Here is a 24,399-nt window from a genome sequence, read left to right on the forward strand (position 1 = left end):
TGTCTGAACAGGCCCTTCAACTGTTAAATTGCAAACATAACACAATACAATACAATACAACACAGCCATCACTGAAACAGATAAAATGCTTGCCTACATCCCCAAAGCCTGTACAAATAAATACATCTTTAGCTGGCACTAGACTGACAACAGTATCAGTGAACTGAATCTCCCAATTGCTAAGAGTCCTATATAAACACATTGCCTACAGGGTAACATCAGTTCCTCGGCAAGTTGTTAGGTACTCATCCCCATATCAGGACTTCCCTCCTCCACTTGCTTCCTTAACCACCAGCTCCCATTCTCCTTTACATGTTCCCTTGCTCTACGCCAATTTCCAACCTGGAGCCGTTCAGATGTATTGGACTGCAACCTTCATAATTCCTAGTCAGCATGGAAGCCCGCTCTATAGCATGGGTTAGTTCATTGGACAGTGAATCCTGCTAAGTTCATAGGCTTGCTCTTGAAACTGATGCCTGGATGTTTTCACTCACCCAGCACGACAACGAGCATTACAACACCACCCACACGGGCTATTGTTGGTGGGATGAACAAATGTGTTTCTGGCAGCTGACCATGCTGTGTTTTCTAAAGAAAATGCAGCTGGATAGCTATGTACAAATAAAACAGATTGCTGTAATTTGTATTCCATTTATACCTAAGGAAGATCTTCTAGATTAACCACTTTATGCTCAGACAAGACAAACATGCCAGAACAAAGTCCTACCATCTTCATGACAAGTACATAACCGTCTTTTTATCTCTGCGGCACTGAAAATGATCCACAGCTTTAGAAGCAATTTACTTGGCTGACCTGGAACTTGGTTGAAAACCAGTGCAATTTAATGGTGTTTTTCTTCTTCAGAGGTTTCTTAATTTCTTGCTGAAGTGACTTATGCAGGGGTTTGCCCATCTCAAAGGTCAATGTAAGCTTTTGGTGTATCAACCAATTAGCTCTAACAAAACTAAAACATTTACCAGATGCTTTGTATTCCTCAGATGATTAAAGATCATCAGACCGCCTGGGAGCTCAATATGGAACTGATTGCTACATTGACATTTAATCTTGGGCAAACAAAAGAAAGCTCCAAAAACAACAACATTGTTGGCTTGTAGAAAAGGTTGCTCTCGCCTGTTGCACTGACTATTGCTCCCCCTTCAGATGTTTTCTCACCAGTGTGCTTGCTGCTGCACCCGGACTGCTCAGAGAATGCTTAAAAGTCTTCTGCCCATGTAGGTTGTGACTACACCACGGTTAACAATCACGGCATGTTATGCTCTGGAACTTTTTCTTGGAATGTTACTCATGCTGGACGAACTCAATAGATTGCTAGCAATTAGGGATGGGAAGACCTCAAAAAAAAAAGAAAAAAGAAAAAAATGGGAGCGAAACAAGAAAAAAAAAGGGGGGGGAACAGTTTCCCCTGGGGACCTTTTAGAAAATTTGGGAGAAATGGTTTCCCCCCATATTTTCTGAGTTTCCCCCCCAGTTTTATTCCTCAAGCATTGACATCTATTCCAAAGTAGCTTCTCACACAGCATGTACTGTAGGTTCAAATAACTATGTGGAAACACAGATTATTGCTGAAATTTTATCAAGGGCATGATTTCTGGTTGGGAGGAGGAAATTAAAAGTCACAGCTAAGTTCAATGGCCTGTTCTTAGATAGATTCCTTCACAATATAAAACTAATTTCTTTACTAAATCCCTACCTCGTTTACATTAAGTTGGGCTGACATCTGTGGTTTTAAAAATACACCTGTAATTATGGACAATGGTACTCCACATGAGTCTACCTCTTGAAAAACACATATTAGTTAATCAATTGCAAAGGCAAGTGGTTGAATTCAGGAACTGCCTTCCATGAGAGGAAGGGTTTCACTTGTGGATGGTCCCTCTGCCTGACTCTGGGTTCACACAACATGACAATCCACACTCAAGGTTGAGTATGTGTTGAGTGTGAGTTGTCATTGAACCAGGGGTTGTTCTTTAATCATGGATTGTTCTGTTATCTGAACCCAACCTTGATAACAAATCATGCTTTGTTAACTATGAGCAAACACAGTTCACAACCCAACAACAAACCATTGGTTCTCTTTATGGGCTGTTCGTGATTAACAAGTCATAGTTTGTTAGTACATCTGGGTTCAAACAATACAACAACTCATATTTCAACAACAAGCCACTTTTCAACAACAACCCACATGGGTTACCATGTTGGGGGAATTCAGTCTCTGCATAGCATTTTCAGGAGGCTGCAAAGGGTGGCTTAATTCTGGAACCAACCCTTTCTTTTTTACGCAAGAATAAGGAGTTTGAGAAATGCAAATACTGGGACAGATCTCAGATTCTACATGAAATTCTATGGACATGAAATAACAGTAGACAAATGTAATTGATCACATTACTTTGAAATATAAATGCCCAAACTCTTTACATACCAAAGGGAGATTCATGCCTTATAAAAACTATATCTCAGGGTTGCTCCGAGGTACTTTACTGTGTCATTCCAGTAGTTGCTTTGTGCTGGCATCATTGTGTGAATCACACCAAGTATGTTCTTGATCTGGTCATGGAAAATAGTATGGTGGTGAAGTATGGTTCACATGCAAGTTGAAGAGTGTCTGGACTATCACTAATATTTCTTGTATGAGTGTACTACCATGGCAAGGAGAAGTTTGATTTTTTGGGTAGAAGAAACAGGTCAAACTCAGGGCATTTCTTTGATTACTTGCTTTTTAAAGCATCTTTTTGAAATTTAATTTTTTTATACAAAGAAAATGAAATCCCTGGCTGACATCAAAGTCTGCTTCTGAGAGTGTAACCAAAATATTAAATTGATCTTACCATTTGAACAGCCATATGTCTGATGACATGATACTACAAAAACAAATCCACAGGAATGAATTTCAAGAACAAGTGCCTTTTGAGTTAACAAAAGTCTTCTTCCCAAGAGAATAATTACTTGGAAACTGTGCGTCAAAGTAATCCCTGAAAAGGCTTCTTTATGAATATTAGGCCATAAACCAGCGTTGCACAGTGATGCATTCCCAATCATAATCTTTATGCCCCCAAGGCCCAAACTCTGCAATTTTGGAATTTCTTGCATACTGAAACAGTGATGTGGCTAGGTAATTGTAGACCCTGGACTTAATCATATTAGGGGGGAAGAGATGGGACTATGTGTATTACTTCAGTTGTGAAGCACACAACTAACATTTCTCTTTTCTCCTTCCCACCCTTCCATGCTTCACAACTCCTTCTACATTCCTGATACGTTAGAGCACCATCAAAACAAAAACAAAGCCTGTTTGCCAACCTGATATTCTGAGCATGTGCAGATGGTCATTTTAACTTCACTTAAATCATAGCATTTTCATCACTACAGTAATGAAATAGAGCTTGCTTTTACTGCCCTTAAGCTAAACACATTTATTTGGGAATAAGCACCACGTGGTTGTAGAAGAGGATAGTATGTGGGGCTGCCCTTACACTTTACATCTTGGGCCAGCTCTGGCAGGTGATGTGAAAGACCACTGTTTGAGACCTGGGATAGCCTCTGCCAGTAAGTCTGGTAGACTGTATGCCAGCTTGGTTTCATTGTCAGAACTGCCAGACTACTGAGTGGGCTCCAGGCTGTTCGACAAACAAAGTCAGTGATTAATAAACCATGATTGGTTTAAAAGGATCTTGAATGCTTCTGATTATTTTCTGCCAAAAGAAAACAAAGCAAGCCGCATTGAACATGACTAGTACTTTTTACCTTAGTAAATATTCCTGTTAAAAAGGGGTCATTGAGGAGGTCTCTACTTTGATTCAAATAACTGCAAGGAAAAAAATAAGCAAAAAGACTGTCCCTTTCAAACGCTTCACTTTTTTAATGAAAGCATTTCACAGCAAATAAGACAAATATTGGGCATAATCCAGCCAAAGTTAAGTCCACCAAGAGGCTTAGGAAGGCTTAGGACTGGCCTCTTATGATTGCTAGCAAATATTATGACAATAAGATGAAGTTATTGCCATTTTATATTTGCATAACCATCAACCACCATTTCATGACACTTCTGAATATTCTCCTTGATACCAATTACATTTTTCTACTATACTTCAATCTTTCCTAATCTTTTTGTTGTTGTCATAACAAAAATGCAATAATAAAAGTAGATCGGGTCTGACAATATTTTGAAAGTGACAGCTAGCTACTGAAATTGCTATCTAAAAGCAATCTAATCAAATGCAAAATAATATATCCTAGTTTAACGGACCTCCTGAGGAGCCATAATGACGATCATAATAAAACTCTGAATACATCTTTCAAATCCATGTAAAAGATTTGGTTAGTAGGAATGATTTTATTTTAATGTAAATTGAAATTGTCCGGAAAAGACAATGTACATAAATGTAAGGAAATGTACAAATGGACTAAAACTGGATTCATATACCCCAATGCTTCTGCAAGGTTCTTTGCTTTAAAACAAGGAAGGTCAACTGGGAGCCCACAGTCCACATCCAAATAATATTTGGGTGCAATCCTATGCATGTTTAAGCAGAAATAAGTCCTCACTGGGAGTTGTAGGCCTTTTTCCATCTAAGCATGCATAGGATCGCACCCTTTTTCTCAAAAGTAGTAAGAAATTGAAATATGCTGTAATGTCACATTTCTATTGTGTTTTGGTATGTTATGGCCTGGGCATATCTGACATCAAGTGTTCCAAAAATGCAAACAATGTACTGCTAGATGGTGCCTACTTTATTACAGAACCAGTGAGAAGTACTTAGGTTGTATAGAATAAGTATACCTACGAGCTCTTCCAATACCCAGAAATAGAACGCTTAGTGTTTGCTTTTCCAATTTCATATGCAATGTTAAACCATGAACAATTTGCTAAGGGGACTATGGGTTCTGTTATCTAACAGGCAACATGAACATTATCAGGTAACTTTTAATTCCTGATGAAAGTTTGTTCATTTTCAGCAATTAAGGATATGAAAAGACTAGTGCAGCCTCACTGTCAAATTCTGGGATGAAGGCTGGCACTTAGGAAGAAAAACACGAGTCAGAAACTGAATGAATAGGATATGCTGTAATTGAAAGTAAATAAATATCTGCGTAGTCCCACCATTTAATTTTCATAGGGATGTTTTAGTGTATAAAATAATGTGCCATTTCAGGTTAATTTCTGCCCTGCAGAACTTCATGAAACACTCTAATGTTGACTAATAACAGCAATTTGTCATATGAACCTATCAAAATAATTGGCTTTGCTTCATCGGCGATAGCTGATCAGTCTGCATAGCAATACCTTCTGTCACCAAAATGATATACAGTAAGTGCACAGATGTTATTTACGGCCTCCCACTAATTCTTCTTGTATTATGGGCTGTATTTCTTCCTGTGCACAATCAGCTTGCTGTTTTTAAAATGAGCCCTGCTCAAGAACATCAAATCTTATCCAAATTTATGGGAATAAGTGGGTACTTAGCCGATGCTTTAAATCATATTTCTTTGGGAAGTGTATAGGAATAAGTAAAGTTTTGAATACTATAATGAGGAAAAATACCATCCGAAACGCAGGAAATTCCTATTTTAATTAGAAAAGCTTCTTAATGGGATACACAGAAGTATACAATTACAACAGCAATAGGCAAATAGTTGAGCTCAAGGGGATTAGTCACCTTTTTTTAAAAAAAAAATAGTATAGAATGTACATCATTTGTATAGTCTTGATATTAATGTGGTGGGCACAGACCATGAAGTACAGGTTCACTATTGTGTCATGGAGAAGCTAAGTTATTGGGCCAGAGATAGAAGAATTTCAAGGAACAGGCATTTTAAACTCAAGCCATCACCCCAACTGGGTTAAATATCAATTAGACTCTGGCCCTTTCTACACCTAAGGATTATCCCAGGGAAATGGAAGGATCGTCCCTGCCTGCTCCCGGGATCCACTGTGTGTCATTTGCATGTACAGGGATGATCCAGGGGTGATCCTGGAAAAAAGACAGGTGTAGAAATGGCCTGTGTTGAGGCAGCCTTTGCAAAATGGCAGGTAATGGGCATTTTACCATCAATTTATTGGAATATGAATCCTTGTTCCTTTTAAACATAATGGACAACTTCTGTATTCCTTATTTGTGTGTTTTGACAATCACTGATTTTAAACCAGGGGTTGGAGAACATTTGGCCCTCTGGGGTGGTTTTTCCCCCTTTCACAACAAGCCTCTGAAATAGCTTTGGCCAAAAATAAGTGACTGACAGGTCATCCAGGGCCAAAATTCATGTCTGAAAACATCTGAACGCAGACCTCCCTAGTCTAACTCCAATGTTCTATCCAACTCTGGTGTCAGCATTAACTCTAGGGCTTAGGCAATCCCAGAGCCTAGGGTGGGCGGCAACTTCAGAGGGCCTAGGGTCCAATTTGTGCCCCTCTGATCCCACCAGGGTTGCCCCCCTTGCTGAAATCACTGCCCTTCTGCCACTGAATTTTGGCAGTGCAGCAGCAAAATAAATAAAAAATAAATAAAAAGAACACCTTGCATTTCCCTTTGTTTTAAACACTGAGTGCACACCTTGTTTTAAAAGCAAATTGTGCTCCCAGATGTGCTTGATTTGCCATGAAAGCAAGGAGCACACTCACTGTGCATCTTGTTTTACAGGGTAAAGGTACCATTCAACAGTGGTGGCACCTTGGTGGGCGGCTGCAAAACAGGCCGGGGATGGTACTTGCAGCCTGCGAGCTTCATTTTACTCAGTGCTTCTCCAAGGAATCCTAGATGGCTGCCCGGGACAGCATTTCGCAAGGGACAGAGGTACTGTTATTAAAGAAGCAGATAAAAAAACATTCCCTTTCCAGTTCCACCTTACTGTGTTTCATATGTGTATCTGATGCCTATAGAGAAGCCATAGTCCAAGGATAGAGAGGTCAGCCTGGGAAGGACTTGAGGGCTCGCAAAATTGAGTAGAGTATTCAGTACCTTGGTCAATGAAAAGCCAGAGAGAAGAGTAGGTTAACCAGCAGGGCTTCAGTCAGGGAGCCATTAAACTGGCCTCAAGCCTACAGAGAAGCTAAACAGTCCTGAGAAGAGGTATGTAACCTCCGCTCCGCCTTCTTACTAGTAGTATGCTGTGGGAACTCTTACTTAATGCTTATTGTTAACACTTGTTCTTTAATAAGTAATGGTTACCACTTTTACATGCCAAGGCTCAGAAAATAGCCCATTCAAGCTTAACTAATAGCTGCCTCTGCCACTTGACAGTGCAGGGAGTTAAACTACTTACCTGAAGAGTCTTTGAGCCTTTACATATTTCACAATGGTTGTTCACATGCAAATGAGCTTGATAGGCCTAGCCTACGGGTTGCATAGCTCCACTAAAATGTCAGCGGCATGACTGGGAACTGCCAACTGCATATGAGAAGGTCCCATGATTTCAGAAGCAGAGTCAAGAAGAAGGGCCACTAGCACAGAGGGTCAATCGCAAGACAAGGTCCAGAAAACAAAGTACGAGGCACTGAAGTCGATAGAAAAATGTTGTTCCAGTACTGACTATGTAGACGCTGAAGGGTTTTAACACCTGAGCCTGCTGCCTCACTCAGTGCTCAGCTGCAGTACATTAGAGCTCTCTGGTCAGAAGCCTACTCATGTGGAGTCACTTTCTTCTGAGGAGTCCTTCCTTGCAAGCAAACACTTCTTGTGGGAGCCCTACTGGCCTCTCGCTTGAGGCAATAACAATCCTGGGAGCAAGGGGTTGCTCCGCCTCTGCCTCAGAGGCGAAGTCCTCTCTTCCTGACAGGGATAGACCTGCAGCCATCTCCCCCAAAGGCCCATGCTCCTTCTGGTCTGGTGACAGGGGCTGCTCTGGGGTGCCCTCAGTTTCTGGAAGCTCTAGTTCTTCCTCTGAGAAGGATTCCTCCAGTGGCAACATAACAGTTAATACCTGAAAGAAGGCCTTCCCATCAGTTGATATTCACCCTCTGTGTGGCACTCCATGAAGGAGGCAACACAGATACCTACATCAGATACCTCCTCTCACAACTGTTTCGGTTCTCAATAAGCTTGATCCATAATTCACCACCCTGGGATAATTGTCTCCCCAATTTGATCACAGTGATTCAGTCAACATTGTTCCTTTTCTCTTCCCTGATGCTTTTCTTCTGCTCCACCTTGAGTTCAGACTGAGCTTCACTTCTCCTGGGGCCCTTCCACACGTCGTCCCCAGAGCGCATCTATTCGACCCCAGTGCACTCTGAGGACGATCGTGAAACTTCCCTGTAAAAGAAACGACGAAAAGACGTCCTCTGCACCGGCACTGGAACCGCCGCTACCCAGCTTCCTGTTTCCCGCCCAGGACGATAGCTTGGCGGAAGAAGGCGGAGGAGAGAGCGGAAGAAGCTCTCTCTCCCAATGTCTTCAAAAAAAGCTCTCCGAGCCGGCCGGGGAGCAGGAAGCTGGGAAAGACGTCCTCGGTGCCGGCACCACCCAGCTTCCTGCTCCCCGGCCGGCTCGGAGAGCTTTTTTTGAAGACGTTGGGAGAGAGAGCTTCTTCCGCTCTCTCCTCCGCCTTCTTCCGCCGAGCTATCGTCCTGGGCGGGAAGCAGGAAGCTGGGTAGCGGCGCCGGCGGCGCCAGCGCGGAGGACGTCTTTTCGTCATTTCTTTTACAGGGAAGTTTCACGATCGTCCTCAGAGTGCACTGGGGTCGAATAGATGCACTCTGGGGACGACGTGTGGAAGGGTCCCTGCACAGCAGATGGAGCTCTGAAGGGTTTGCAAATATGCTGCAGGTCTGGTCCATTAAAGGCCTGGTTTTGTGAAGTTTCAAGATCAGGAATTAAACATATTTTTTTTTCATTTTTCATCTCAGCAAGCCTCAGTGGAAGATCATTATCATCATCACTAGAAGAAAGAACTGGATCTTAACACAGCATCTAAATGATGGAATTCATCTAAGTCTACTCTTGTTCATCCAAGACAAATTCAAATTGCAGTCACTGGGTATTTGGTTAGAATATGGAAGTACAGAACACTCTTATTAAGCTTGGCCAATTGGTGGATTAAACAACATTACAATTGTGCAAGATGCTGTGCGTTCGCATTCACCGGGATGCTCATTTCCAGTTTAAGATACTGGGTTGCAATGTATGGAAGGCTAATATATCCTAAGGTAAATACTTGGTCAGCCTTGAAGAATTCACTATGCCCCAACCTCAGTACTCCATCACCACAATGGGAGGTATGGTGACCTACCTCACAAAGATGTTCTGAAGAAAAGCTAGATGTTATACAGGTATTAATTATTCAATAACCCGTATAGGATCGACTTCTGGTAATCTGGGGCAATGACTAATTTCTAATCCTTATCTATAAAAGCAGTTCATCAAAAGAACGAACTACCTGTTTTAATGGGAAAAGCTAGGTGATCACCCATTATATGTAGGGATAGAGCGGCAGTGGTGGCTGGTGGCTCCTATGGGCAGTGAATCCACTCTGGTTTTCAGTCAGAACCAGTCAAACCTAATGGAGCTATCAAAAATGCTACACCCTGTCCACAAAGTGGGTTCAGCAACTTGGAGAGCTCCTTTAGAGTTCTGATTGAAACCCAGAGCAAAATCACCGCCCCACTGACATAGAAGCCACCAGCCTCCACTGGATAGAGATCTGGGTTCAAGTCCGCACTCTGCCATGAAGATCAGTGTATATGGCCTTGGGCAAGTCAGTCTTTCTAAGCGTAACTTGTCTAACACAGTTTTTATAAAGATAAAATGAGAATAGTTATGCACAGTCCCCTGAAGAAAGGTGCGATCCAAATGATTCAGGTATCACTCACCCTCTCTTGCAACGGAGGTTGGCCTGGATGACCATTAATTGTTCCTTTTAATCCCAATTTTCTTGAAATCTACATGGGTGGAAAAGATTTAGTCCATGCCTGCACGTCTTCCCAAAAGAAATTCTGGGAGGAAGTACTGCATTAGATGACCATCTGTGGATCTGATCTGAGTGGCATCATGTTTGGATTTTACTGAAGCGGCATTTTTCTTCTTCCCTTGCTTAACTATCTGACACTCCTACACAACATTTTTCATAATTTACCACCCACTTTATCTCTTTTGAATTCTGAGCTATTTGCTCATTATAACTGTGTCTTTAATCTTTACTTTTCCTTAATCCCTGCTCAGCATGCAAAGATGTTTCTTTCTTTTTGAGGACTCACCTTCGTTTTCTTAATTTGAATACCAAGCCATGTTTCCTTTTTGTAAATCAAAGACTGCAAGTCAAATTCTTCACAGGAATAGATGTAATAGGATGCGGCTTAGCTTATGTTAAGAGCCAGTTGTGGTGCAGTAGCTAGAGTGTTGGAGTGGAAGTCAGGAGATTCTATTTCTAGTCCCCACTCAGCCATGGAAACCTACTGGGTGACTTTGGGTCAGTCACAGGGCATGTCTAGACCATGCCTTATCCCAGGGATTGCCCCGGGATCATCCCTGTGTGTCCACATGATGCACAGGGGATCCCGGGGGGCAGGGAAGGAAGATCCCTCCATTTCCCTAGGATAACCAGGATGGCTTTTAGCCTGATTTTTCCTGTGTTCTCAGGATCATCCTGAGACCGTGGGAGGTGTGGGTGGCCATCCTGGCTTCATCTTCAACTGGTACAAAACAGGGCAGCACATTTATTAACAGGGACTGGCCAATGAGACCACATCACGCCAGTCCTTTTTCAACTTCACTGGCTGCCAGTCCAGGTCCGGGCCCAATTCAAAGTGCTAGTATTAACATTTAAAGCCCTAAATGGCTTGGGGCCAGGCTATCTGAAGCAACGCCTCCTCCCGTGTGTACCTGCCCGGACCCTAAGGTCATCCTCAGGGGTCCTTCTCTGTGAGCCCTTGCCAAAGGAAGTAAGGCAGGTGGCTACCAGGCGGAGGGCCTTCTCTGCTGTGTCATCCCGGCTCTGGAATGAGCTCCCTAAGGAGGTTCGCCTGGCATCTACACTATATTCTTTTACATGCCAGGTAAAGACCTTTTTATTCTCTCAGCATTTTGACAGTCTATAAATTCAATTTTAACTTTGCTGTTTTAAATTTGTATTTTAAATTTGTATTTCTGCACTGCTGCTGATTGTAACCTGGTTGTGCTTTTATATTGCATTTTATATCATGTTTTTATACTGTTTGTTTTTTACTTTGAATGGTTTTAATTTTTTGTGAACTGCCCAGGGAGCTTCGGCTATTGGACGGTGTAGAAATGCAATAAATAAATAAATAAGTGTATTTGTACTGCTCCCAATACACTTGGGGTGCACTTGTACTTGGTCATTTCTCAGTTCATTTCAGTTTGTCCTTTTGTTTTGGTATTGCTCTTTGCACATTTGCAATGCCCACCTGCAGCGATCCAAATGGAAACAGTGAAGGCCAAATGTGACGCTCGATGCATCTAACTCGGGCGTAGTTGTAGATGCACACTCCAGCCTCTAGTATCAAAGAATAAAGCTGGAGAAGACAGTGCTCCTTGCATAACTTTCCCCAACGCAATGGAAAACGCATTGGCGAGGATGACTCATGATGAAAGTAAACATGTAAATAAAAAGAATTAAAATAAATGCATATAGTGTGAAATGTGTATCTTTGCATGTTAAAATATCGTTATCAAAGCTCTGATTCATAAGTAAACAAATATTCAAGCTTCATTAAAATGTAGACAGCTCCAATAATTCAGTAACTATTCTAATGGACATGTATGTAAGTCATACATATAAGCCCATATGCTACCAATTCTAATACATACACAACTCTAATCATCCACCAGATGAATCTTTTGTATCTTTCTTGAGTTGAAAAAAAAACGCAAGTAAGCTCTCAAATCTCATCAATAAAGAGACTTGTATTAAAGTGCTTTCAGTTAGTCTAGTACTGCTTATAAGCACTGTAACCCAAACCCAATGAGAGGTCAAAGAGAACTGTAGACAGCTTCTATGGTCATGGCACAATATGATTACATATTATACAATAATATTAGCTACCATTAGTGGACAGAGGACTATATTTTACTGTTAGATGTGCTTTTCTCCAAGAGTAGTTCTACTGGATGTAGGCAGGGTGGGCAACTTGTGGCCATCCAGATGTTTTGGCCTATAACTCCCATCATTCCTCATCATTGGCTATTCTGGCTAGGGGTGATGGGAGTTATAGGCCAAAATGCCTAGAGGGCCACATGTTGTTACAGTTTTATATATGAGTGAAGAATTCGACTCAGAACATTGCTCTGTCTTCTAAAGCTGCAGTCCACACATAATTAATAATGCAATCTTATGCATGTCAACTCAGAAATAAGTTCTATTGATTTCAATGGGTCTTACTCCCTGATTGATGTGTATATAGGATTGCAACATAAGCCACAGTATTCTCTTTTGTGTGTTCAATGTTCAACTGGGTTCAATGGGATAAGGCTGTTGGCAATGGAAAAAAATGGCTGGTTATCTTGCTTGTTGAATGCATTGTCTGCTTGAGAAAAGATTTATTTCACTTCCTGATGAAGCTGAATCCATGATTGGAATGACAAGAGATGACAGGGCATTCCATTTGTCACATCTGGGCATGCTGCTGAATCAAGCAGGTCTCAGGTAAGAAGAGTTGTTTGAAGATGACAACTACTTTTATCTTGACAAGAAAGTTTTCCCCAGGTGTCCAGAATGAAATGTTATAACCATTTTGCTCCTACACTGACTGACAACGATTCTCCAGAAGGCCTCCTCTGACATTTAAACCTATTTATTTATTCCCATTGGGTGCAATTTGTATGCTCCAAACACGCTGGTTTAAAGCAGAAAGACTGTTGTATTCCCATTCATGCCCTCAATGCTTGCATTTTATTACAGTCTCAAAGGACGGGGGGAAATATAGCTCACGTTCGCTGTTGTTGCATCTTCATTTAGAGACTCATCTTCCATTCAAATTCAGTACCATAGGAAGAAGCCTGTGGAACATAATACAACTATATCTTTGTTTTGGCTTTTAATGTGACTTCAGGAACCGAACATTTAGGAGCTAAATGGAGGTGGGAGACATTAACCAACATGATATCAGTGATGGTGGGAGTGACTATAACACCTGTCAAGGGTGTTCCACCATGTAAAAAACAAACAAAAAAACCCAGCTTTAATTGCCAACATGCTTTTCATGTTTATGTTTGTTTTGTGTTCACTGAAACTCAGTTAGATCTCCCACATTTACTATCCATTTTTCAGATGTGGAAATGAAGCTTACTGAAGGTGAACTTTACAAGGCCACATGTAAATCTACAGTATAGCAGAGATTCTTATTGTACTGGTCCAGGTCCACTTGATATATCCACATTATTTCTGAATATGCCATCAACTTTAATTTTATGTTAAATTATATTAAGGCTGCCTTCTACTCCCAAGCATTTAATGGCATATGATGGCCATTAAATGCCAAGCACTTGTGTCAACTGTCTTGAGCAGGACTATTTTTATTCTCTCAGTATTTTAACACTTAATTTTAACTTAAATTTAAATTTTACTGTTTTAACTCTGTATTTTAATCTTATATCAATTTTGCTGCGTGGTTTTATCCTGGTTGTGCTTTTTTATACTGTATTTTGTAATTGTGCTTTTTAACCTGTTGGTTGTTTTATTGTGGTTTTAATTTTTGTGAACCGCCCAGAGAGCTTCGGCTATTGGGCGGTATAAAAATGTAATAAATAAATAAATAAATAAATATTACTGAAATAGTTTTTAGCTGTTTAAATTCTTTTAAAATTTGTACATTAAAATTTTTTTAGACTATGTTTTGTTGTATTTATGTAATGTTGTATAACATTACGGTTTGTAGTTTTTGTGAATTTTTGTTACGGCCCAGAGAGCTTCGACTATAGGGGGGTATAGAAAAGATAATCATCAACATCAACATCATCATCTTCATCATCGTCATCATCCCCATTTTGTCTGGGGGAAGCAACACATGTATCTCTCTGAAAATTTCAAATATAAGGTATATTAAGTGCAGTGTAATCAACAAAACTAAACAAGGGCTAAAACTAAACAGTTGGAAATACAAACAACCCAAAATTCTAAAAAGCACACAACCGATGTATTACTGTACTCTAATACATATGCAAAAGATCATGTATGCGTGTCATTATGACGTATAATGTATAAAACCATATGTGGTGAGGCATGGGGGTTTGTTATTGTTTTTCGGATACTTAACAATGGATAGTTTCCTTCATACTCAGAATGTGTACTATGACAAGTACTATACCAAAGAAAAACGAAGGACTACAAAAGTCCTTGGTTGACTGGGCAATGCTGGGAGTTATTGAGGGAATATCAATGGAAGGCAAAGCACACGTCTCCTGTCTTATTTTAGGATTGTGCCCTTTAGCAAAGAAGACTTTTGTTGAAGGGGAAAAAGCCACGCTGCTTTCCTGGTATTCCTTACTACCCCAGAATATTTTGAGTTTTTCTCTTACTCCCTGATAAAAACACCAAAGTCCTTCCCCCTGTTCCAAGTGTTGCAGCCTGAAAATGGGACCGTGAAAGTGGGGAGGTACATTCAGTAAAGCTTTACTTTTTTTTTTAAAAAAAGAAAAAAGCACTTACTGTTTTCTGTCAGTTTGCAATAGAGAAAGTTGGAATGCATTGCAATGAAAGCAAATTACATCCATAAAATGTTTTGAACAGTGACAGCTTAATCTGAAAAGGGAAATTGAAGGAAATTAGTTCATGACTGAAAGTCTTCAAACAAAAAAAAGGCAGCGGTGGCACCGTGCGAGGTGTTCAAGACATGGGGCTGCATATTGGTTTGTTCCATTGAGAAGTGAACATTAGCTTCATTTCAGGCACCTGGCATTGATTCTTATGTGTAGGATATTTCAGAACTCATGTTCAACAAAATGCTCAGCAAATGATTGTTGGCTATGAGCTATTAATTACAACTGTGTCCAATTGTGCAAGCATGTGTTTATAAGTGCCAACTGAGGTTAACCCTTCATGCATCAGGTGAATTGGACTCCAGTCAATGAAGTGAAGTCTAGTCCCTGAACTAGACTCCACTAACCAGAGTACATTTATTCATCTGAAAGGTGCCACAAAACTCTTTGTTGTTTTTGCTGCAATATGCTAGAAATGTGCTGCATTTGGACGATCATGGGGGCAAAAGAACCCATCGTGGCTTCTTCCCCCTTGCATGCCATGCATGGAACTGCAATTTGCATACGATGCATTGTGAGTCACTGTGTCGTCTGAACCCAGTGCGCGGCGACGGCTTCTCACTCACCCCAAATCCCATACTGCAAGCCATGGGTTGTAGTGGGGTAGGAAGTACCCACTGCTGCAAGCCGGTTTCGGATGATATGGCAATCTGCTCTGGAAACAAAGCCCTATGAAGAGAGACTGAAAGAACTGGGCATGTTTAAGAGAAGATTGAGGGGAAACGTGATAGCACTCTTCAAGTACTTGAGAGGTTGTCACAGAGGAGGGCCAGGATCTCTTCTTGATCATCCCAGAGTGCAGGACATGGAATAATGGGCTCAAGTTACAGGAAGCCAGATTCCGGCTGGACATCAGGAAAAACTTCCTGTATGATAATGGAACCAGTTACCTAGGGAGGCAGTGGGCTCTCCCACACTAGAGGCATCTGGACAGCCATCAGGGATGCTTTAAGGTGGGTTCCTGCATTGAGCAGGGGGTTGGACTCGATGGCCTTAAAGGCCCCTTCCAACTCTACTATTCTATGATTCTATGATTGTGGATAATTATGCACATTGCGGTTGCATGCACAGCATGCACATGGGCAGGGAAAGAAGCCATAACAGGTTCTTTTGCTCACACTTCAAACCCACACACAAGCCTAATAGAAATGGTTACAATAGAACATCCCTCCAACAAAACACTTCCACTGCACCACTGATATTCACTCAATAAGTAAAAAAAAATCCCATTAAACTTCATACATAAGCAGCTTTGCCCTCTCAGCCCATTACTCTACATAATAACCAGGAAAGATAAGCAGGTATCAAGAATAATCAGGTACATAACATTTGCCCTCTGCACTACTTGTCAAATGATTGATACTATGTCAAAGGACTAAAAATAGGTGTGCTATATAATCTTCATATAATATTGCTGACAGGTGAATAAACGGAAAGTTGAATAAAAGGTTCACAAGTAACTTAAATATCCACTGTGTATTTTGGGTTGAGTTTTTTTTTTAACAGGGGGTATTAAGAACATTGCTACTTATAGTTTAATGTGTTTATTAATAAGACAATGAGTTCCTGGTAGTTATTTCCTAGAGACTACAAATGAACTTGCTATACAATGCTATTCTTGTTTAGACAGGAAAAAGTCCTACAAATGACTGGCTGGGGAATGCTGGTGCTTCTTTCTGTCTAAAGACGCATACGAATGTAACCTTAACACTCTTTAAGCAGCAAGTCCTGCATTGAAACATTTGCATTTATCAGTCTATACATGGGGGCATTTCATGCTTTTATTGAGTGTATACGTAAAAGGTCAGCATGAAATGAACACAGGAAACAATGGCTTGGGGAGTTTTTTTGTTTTGTTTTTAAATTTCACAGACATGAACAACTTTATTTAAATTATTTCCTGGTTCACGCAAATATAGTATTAGAATTCTTGATTTTAATCAGAAATGAAATGAAAATACTTCCCCCAATTTGCTAAACTAATCCGGTGGGCTGTTTTGTTTGTTTGGCAAATAATAAATGTAAGCTAGCATGTGCAAATTTCTCAAATTAGTCAAATTCAAAGATTTCTGTAAATAGTAAAGTCAGCGTTTGTAATCACTAGATGCAAATCAACTGCATCTCACCATTAGTCTGAAAAACATCCTGGAAGTTTTACTCAATCAATCAATCAAGAAATAAAAGTCTGGAAGGACTGCTTCAACATTTTAACATCTTAGTCTTTCAGATCTGTTGTTTTAAATCTGTTGTTGCATTTTAAATCTCTGCATTGCTGCTAGGTTTTGTTGTGATTGTGCTTTTATACTATAGTTTTAAGCTTTTATATTTTATATTTTACTTTACGCTGTATTTTGTGGTTTTAATTCTTGTGAACCTCTCCCCGCTGAGAGCTTTGGATACTGGGTGTTATAGAAATGTAATAAATAAAGAAATACATAAATAATGAACCGGACATAATGAACAGGCTGCTTGGGGCATTTCTATTTTTGTCAGTGTGTGGTAGGATCCTTTCCAATGCGACAGTCACAGAAGATGCTGGGATAAAAAGTTGGATGGTGTGTAGGGTGACCATATGAAAAAGAGGACAGGGCTCCTGTATCTTTAACAATTGTATTGAAAAGGAAATTTCAGTAGGTGTCATTTGTATATATGGAGAATCTGGGGAAATTCCCTGTTCATCACAACAGTTAAAGCTGCAGGAGCTATACCAGAGTGACCAGATTTAAAAGAGGGCAGGGCACCTGCAGCTTTAACTGCTGTGAAGAAGAGGAAATTTCCCCAGATTCTCCATATATACAAATGACACCTACTGAAATTTCCTTTTCAATACAACTGTTAAAGATACAGGAGCCCTATCCTCCTTTTCATATGGTCACCCTAATGGTGTGTGCCTGGGCATAATTTGAGGGCTGTGTCTCAGCATCCTCTGTGACACTGCACAGGTTCCTTGGAGTGTGTGTGGAGTTGTTCCAATATCAGATTGTATGATATTGTTCAAAAACATTCTTTTGAATTAATCCCAGAGCTGTATAAAGAAGAGGGCAGATTGAGAACCAAAGTAAACAACAACACTTAGCATTGATATATTGCACTTTTAAGTTGTCATGGATCTGTCATGAAAGATTGGTGGCATAGTTCTCAATCTGCTAAAAATGATTACTGAAGAAAGTGACTATTTACCCTACACACTCACACACAGGGACAAAAGCGAAAGCTTTCTTGTCTTGGAACTGCATGCCCCAGGCAATTAAGCATGTTGCAAAGAAGCTAAGTAGGAATCCAAACAATTAAATAAATAACAGGGTAACTGGTACCAATAGAGGAGATACAAAGTGAGATCACAATGAACTTTAGGAAATCGCTATCAAAATGTGATTGGCAAAGCAGTGTTGATAATATCCAAAGAGAGATTGTTGAATTATAACTCATCACCAGAGATGAAAAGGATTATGTGAGAACTAGAGATACATCAAACGGTATTATTCAAGGGCAGAGTGAACTTAAAACTTTTTGCTTATCAATTAATGTGCAAAAATATTTTGTAAGGTATACATATTAAATCTGTTATATAGATGTCTAGAAAATATATGTGTGTGCTTAGGTTTAATAGCGCTCCATAGCCGAAACTCTCTGGGCAGTTTACAAAGATTAAAAGGCCATAGCTAGACCTAAGGTTTATCCTTGGATCGTCCAGGGGTCAAACCTGTTCATCTAGGTGACACACAGGGGATCCAGTGCTCAGGCAGGGGCGAACCCTGGATGATCCCAGGATAAACCTTAGGTCTAGCTGTGGTCAAAGACTATACATTAAAAATCAATATACAAAATTTTAAACCATAAGAACATAAAAACAGCTAACATTAAAAATATATATTAAACTCTCAGCCAGGCCAAAGACAGTTCTGGAGTCAGTTAAAACTCAACATATGCTGTTAAATGCCTGGGAGAGAAAAAAAGTCTTGACGTGGTGCCGAAAAGATAACAATGTTGGCGCCAGACGGGCCTCATCGGGGGATCATTCCATAATTGGAGGGCCACCACAGAGAAGGTCCTCTCCCTTGTTGCAGTCCTCTGAGCTTCCCTTGGAGTAGGCACCTGGAGGAGGACCTGGAAGAGGACCTTAGATGTTTTGTTTAGAAGTATTTTGATTTGCTATGGGGAGTAAACTGATTGCTAAAGGCTCCCAAAGTACTGAACTATAGACAGCTCAAACAAAGTAAAACCTTAATGAAGTGTTCAAAGCACTTTAGCCACTCTATTTTGTTGTGATCCTTATCCCAACTTTATAAGGTAGGTCAGTACTATTATCTGCATAGGATCTTCAGCAAAGCACTGAGTTAGTTCACAGAAGAGCTGAATTGGACTTCCTGGTTTGCAGCTCAGTCTGTTTACCACTGCACTAGCTGACAAAATAGTTGATGTAAGTGTTCATATTAAATGTAAGGCCTGTTCCAATGTCACAGTGATGTAATCCCATTAAATGTCTTTGAAAGCTCCAAACATTTTACTTGTCAGGCTTTCTGCTTATTACTTACTACTGCTCACACTTTGAAAATATGAGCATGGAGCAATGCATATTCAATCCCAGCAATTCCCTTTAAATTTACAAATCTTGCCTTGGAACTTGATGGCATCATTTCTGTCTCTGTTTCGAAAATTGGCATTACTGAACTTCCAGTCTGCAAATCCATGGTTATGGCTGTTTGCAACATGATGTGTTGAAATGGAGTGTCTGCACTCTGTCACTTACAACTGGCCAAGTTGTTTGCATAAACAGAAAGCATTTGAAGAAGAAAATTCCAAATTAATATTCAGTTTAGCCATTCCTGAGGTAGCAGAAAGAGATTATAATAATCAGGTATTCAGAATGTTCTAGACTGCCTTGAGTACTTGAAAAACCACAAACCTGGGGATAGTCACACACACGGTTAATCCAGGTACATAAGAACATAAGAAAAGCTGTGTTGGATCAAACCAAAGGCCTATTGAGTTCAGCATTCTGTTTGCACAGTGGCCATCTACCTGCCCATGGGAAGATCACAAGCAGGACATGAATGCAATAGCATCCCCCCCCCCTCAGGTTCCCCAGGAACTGGTCTACTGCCTCTGATACTGGAGGTGGCATATAGCCCTTAGGTTTATTTATTTATTTATTTATTACATTTCTATACCGCCCAATAGCCGAAGCTCTCTGAGCGGTTCACAAAAATTAAAATCATAGTAAAACAATCAACAGGTTAAAAGCACAAATACACAATACAATATAAAAAGCAATATAAAAAGCATAGTTTAGAATAGGGATGTGCTCCGCTCCGATTAGGAGCGTAGAAGCAGTAGCGGATTGGCCTGCTCCGCCTTACCCAGAGGCGGAGTAGGAGCGGACCGCGGACCCCCTAGAAGCAAGGCGAAGAGAAGCGGCCATTTTTCGGAGCTCCGAGTTCAGGCGGAGCGCTCCGGTCGCCATCTTGAAAACATTTCGCCATAGGATTGCATTGCGGCAAATAATCGCGCATAACTACGTTGTTTTTGAAGCTATCATTCTGAAAATTCTTGTGCACAGAGAGTCGTGGATGGGGGTCATTTTGAGACCACTCTCACCTCTCTGCATCGTACGGGTCACGGGCTATATTTTTGTGAAAATTGGGTCAACCGCGCGGCTCAAACTGCGTTCCGGCTTTTCGCCCATAGGATTGCATTGAGGGAAAGAATCGGGGATAACTGGGGGGGGGGTTTAAGCTATCATTCTGAAAATTCTTGTGCACAGAGAGTCGTGGATGGGGGTCATTTTGAGACCACTCTCACCTCTCTGCATCGTACGGGTCGCGGGCTATATTTTTGTGAAAATCGGGTCAACCGCGCGGCTCAAACTGCGTTTCCGGCTTTTCGCCCATAGGATTGCATTGAGGGAAAGAATCGGGGATAACTGGGGGGGTGTTTAAGCTATCATTCTGAAAATTCTTGTGCACAGAGAGTCGTGGATGGGGGTCATTTTGAGACCACTCTCAACTTTCTGCATCGTACGGGTCGCGGGCTATATTTTTGTGAAAATCGGGTCAACCGCGCGGCTCAAACTGCGTTTCCGGCTTTTCGCCCATAGGATTGCATTGAGGGAAAGAATCGGGGATAACTGGGGGGGGGTTTAAGCTATCATTCTGAAAATTCTTGTGCACAGAGAGTCGTGGATGGGGGTTATTTTGAGACCACTCTCAACTTTCTGCATCGTACGGGTCGCGGGCTAGAAGTTTTTAAAAAATCGGCGGGAAAAATACCTTTTTCAAAGGGCTGAGGGGCAGAGTCAGCTCCCGGTCATGATGATCCCAAAGTTGGAGGAGGGCATAGGCAAAACAGGTAACTTGGGATTCTGGGAAACTTCTCTTTCTTCATCTGAACGGGCTTTTCCCCGTGTTTTTTAACACACCTCGCAGGGATGTTGTGTGTGGGGTGCCCGATTTTCAAAAATTCGCCAAAAATCAGGGGATGATGGGATTGCTTTGAAACTTGGCGTGCATGTGTATATCCCCATGAGGTGTCATGGTGCCAAACATGAGGTTTCTAACTTGAACAGAAAAAAAGTTGTATAATTTTTTAGCTTTCAATGCAAGCCTATGGGGGGGGAAAACGGAGCTCCGGATCCGGATCCGGAGCTCCGGGCGGAGCGGAGCGGAAGTGGGCGGAGCGGGGGCGGGGCGGAGCGGGCCGATCCGAAAAATGGCGGATCTGCAAGTGAAGCGGAGCGGGGGGTCCGTGCACACCCCTAGTTTAGAAGCTATCGATAGCCTTCTCCTTCATAAATTTGTCTAACCCCCTTTTAAAGCTATCCAAGTTGGTGGCCATCACTACATCTTGTGGTACCAAATTCCATTGTTTCACTATGTGCTATGTGAAGAAATATTTCCTTTTATCCATCCTTTCTCTGAAACAAGAGGAATACACTGTTTCTGGCCTTCTTTCCCTCTCTTTCTTTTGATATAGCTTTCAATCTGCCCCTCGCGGGACCAACCCCATGTCAATGAAACTTGGGCCATAGCTAGACCTAAGGTTTATCCCTGGATCGTCCAGGTGTCAGACCTGTTCATCTAGGTGACACACAGGGGATCCAGTGCTCAGGCAAACCCTGGATGATCCTGGGATAAACCTTAGGTCTAGCTGTGGCCTTGATGTCTTTCCGTAGCATTTAGGCCTCTAAAAAGCAAAAAAAAAAAAAAAAAAAAACCCCAAAAAACCAAACCAAAACCAAACCAAAAAAACCACCCCTCCTCGCCATTTCCCATAACACCATCCCTGCTCTATATTTGGCAAGCCAAAACACTTTGCTTTTCACTTCTTTTACCTTAACACTGTTAATTAGGGATATCTGGGAAATTTGTTCTAGTTCATTTTTAATCAGGATTCACCCAGTTCATGACTTCCAGACTGAATAGGAAGTCGGATGCAATCCGCAGACAAAGTTTATACATTCCCAAGCTTGCAATGCGATTTGCGGACCCAAAAAACTGCATTCAACAGCATGGGCACATTTGAATAATGGGCCTGAAAAAAAACCCTACTTTTGAAAAATGCATACAAACCAACTTTATTTAATCAATGGGAGAAGAATGTGTGCTTTTTAAAGAGGCACACAGTTAATGCATATATCTGAAAAACTACACACACAAATATGCACAGATCTTCATGCAAAAAGAAGAAAGTTAAATTTGCAACCTGATATGAACTTGAGTCGGAATGAGCTTTGAGATGGAATTTGGAGACCTTTGGTGAGTTCTGGTTTTGCTGATTCGCACAAGTTCCGGTTTTGCTTGTTTCATACTACTGCAGGTCCAGTGGTAGGGAATGGTGTGCTATGCTATCTTTTCCTTTTAATAAATATTTATGGTAAAAATAAACTTTCATACTTCAATTCTATCATCTGTACTCCAAGCCTCTGCACCAGTTTTGGGGTCGTCAGGAAGACATGTACACATGTGAACTTGCAAACCCATGTAAATGAGGACATTAGGACACAAAACATTAATGCGGAAATGAGACAGAATGTAAAGATGAACATATGCAAAAGTGATACAGATCAAAACCAGGCTGGTTTGCCCATCCCTACCCTTGATGTACAAGTTCCATCAAGAGTTCCTCATTCAGAACACAGTATGAAAACCAATGCTATAAGATGCTATTTCCCCAAGACCCCAGCCAATAAAACAACCAAGTGAGCTTTAAAGATACTTGTCAGGAAATGTTAGGGTGTTGTTGTTCTTTGGCTTTTAAAAATATACTTACCTTGGCTGAATAATACATCTTTACTTCTGGCATAATAGAGTCAAAGTCCCCACTGATGTAATCTGGCAAAAAGCTGAAAGACAAGCAATTTTTAGTTGGTTCTTTTTTATTTATTTATTTATTTATAAATCATCTTCTTTAAATTTAAAAGGTGAGAAAGAGGGAGAATAGAATTCTCAGCCAGAGAGGTAGGGGACAGGGGAGAACAAAATGCAAAACTGAAACAGCAGCATCTAAAGTGAAAGATCCAAATCTCAAACCTAATATTTTAAGAAACTGATGCCTTAAATTAGGATGTAATCATTTGCATGCAGCTGCGAATGACATCAGCTGGACTCATGCATACATACGTGATGTTGGAAATATTTAATGAATTAAGATTAAAACAGGTATCACAATTCTTCCTTGGAGTTACAGTGTTGAAGCCAGGAAGTCCCTCAGAATCTTATTAACCGATTCTCCACTCTACCCTGAATCTATTTTATAATTCATGGCGCCTAGGCCGAGTATTCATCAGTTTGTGTATTCATCAGGGATGGTTAGGGAAGGAAGGAATCTCTCCTGTCACAGACAGAGCTAGCTTTCCTATAACTCTACCACAGCTGAGCTGCAAAGGCAGCAGAACAACAACCAGATTATTCTCCATGCTGGGGCTTCCGGGGCAGCAAGCAACTAGACGTATGACCTCCACATATCCATAGAAGACAAAACTTCAGGGATGCAGGAAGGGAATTTAGAGTAGGACTTCTATTTCCCCACCCTCCACCACACACTGTGGACAGGCAGAAATGTTTTTAGCCTTTGAGTGAAATTGTTATTCCCCCTCCCCTCATGGAACACTTGGAACTGAGGTCGAAAATATATATTATACACCACCACCACAATCTGAACTTTTGTTCACTTACACTGCCTTGCCTTTCCACTCCGAGAAAAGCGGACAGCTACCTGGAGTTAAGGGCAGCAGCTGCCCCATAGACTGCAGCCAGGGGGTTGAAATATACATCATACACTGCCGCACAGGCCAAAAGGTGCAATTCCCAGCAGCATTTGGGCTAACTATATTACGTTTAAGACAAAGTGTGAAACTAACCCTCTCTTTCTTTTTTTACTTTTAAGTAAGTGCACAGCCCCCTCCCCCACTCTAGATCAGGACCACTGTGCACAGCTAGGGGGAATTTAAACATCACCCTGCTAGATGCTCGTTTTCCTAAATTTAGGGTGACTGTATAGAAAGGAGGACAGGGCTCCTGAATCTTTAACAGTTGTACAGAAAAGGGGGTTTCAGCAGGGGTCATTTGTATGTGTGCAGCACTTGGTGAAATTCCCTCTTCATGACAGCAGTTAAAGCTGCAGGAGCTATACTAGAGTGACTACCCTATTTCTTCAATTCTAAGACGCACTTTTCCC

The 24,399-nt window shown here is 41.1% G+C and overlaps 1 protein-coding gene across 1 annotated transcript in view; it reads right to left on the reverse strand.

The window, feature by feature from the left end:
• TPK1 (thiamin pyrophosphokinase 1) overlaps positions 1–24,399 on the reverse strand; it is a 347,090-nt gene that overhangs the window by 143,157 nt on the left and 179,534 nt on the right. Inside the window, exon 5 of the mRNA XM_063129032.1 lies at positions 22,993–23,065. Within this exon, the coding sequence (XP_062985102.1) occupies positions 22,993–23,065 (73 nt within the window). The remainder of the gene's footprint in view (positions 1–22,992; positions 23,066–24,399) is intronic.

Source organism: Elgaria multicarinata, chromosome 1, assembly GCF_023053635.1.
Source record: "Elgaria multicarinata webbii isolate HBS135686 ecotype San Diego chromosome 1, rElgMul1.1.pri, whole genome shotgun sequence".
Taxonomy (NCBI): Eukaryota; Metazoa; Chordata; class Lepidosauria; order Squamata; family Anguidae; genus Elgaria; species Elgaria multicarinata.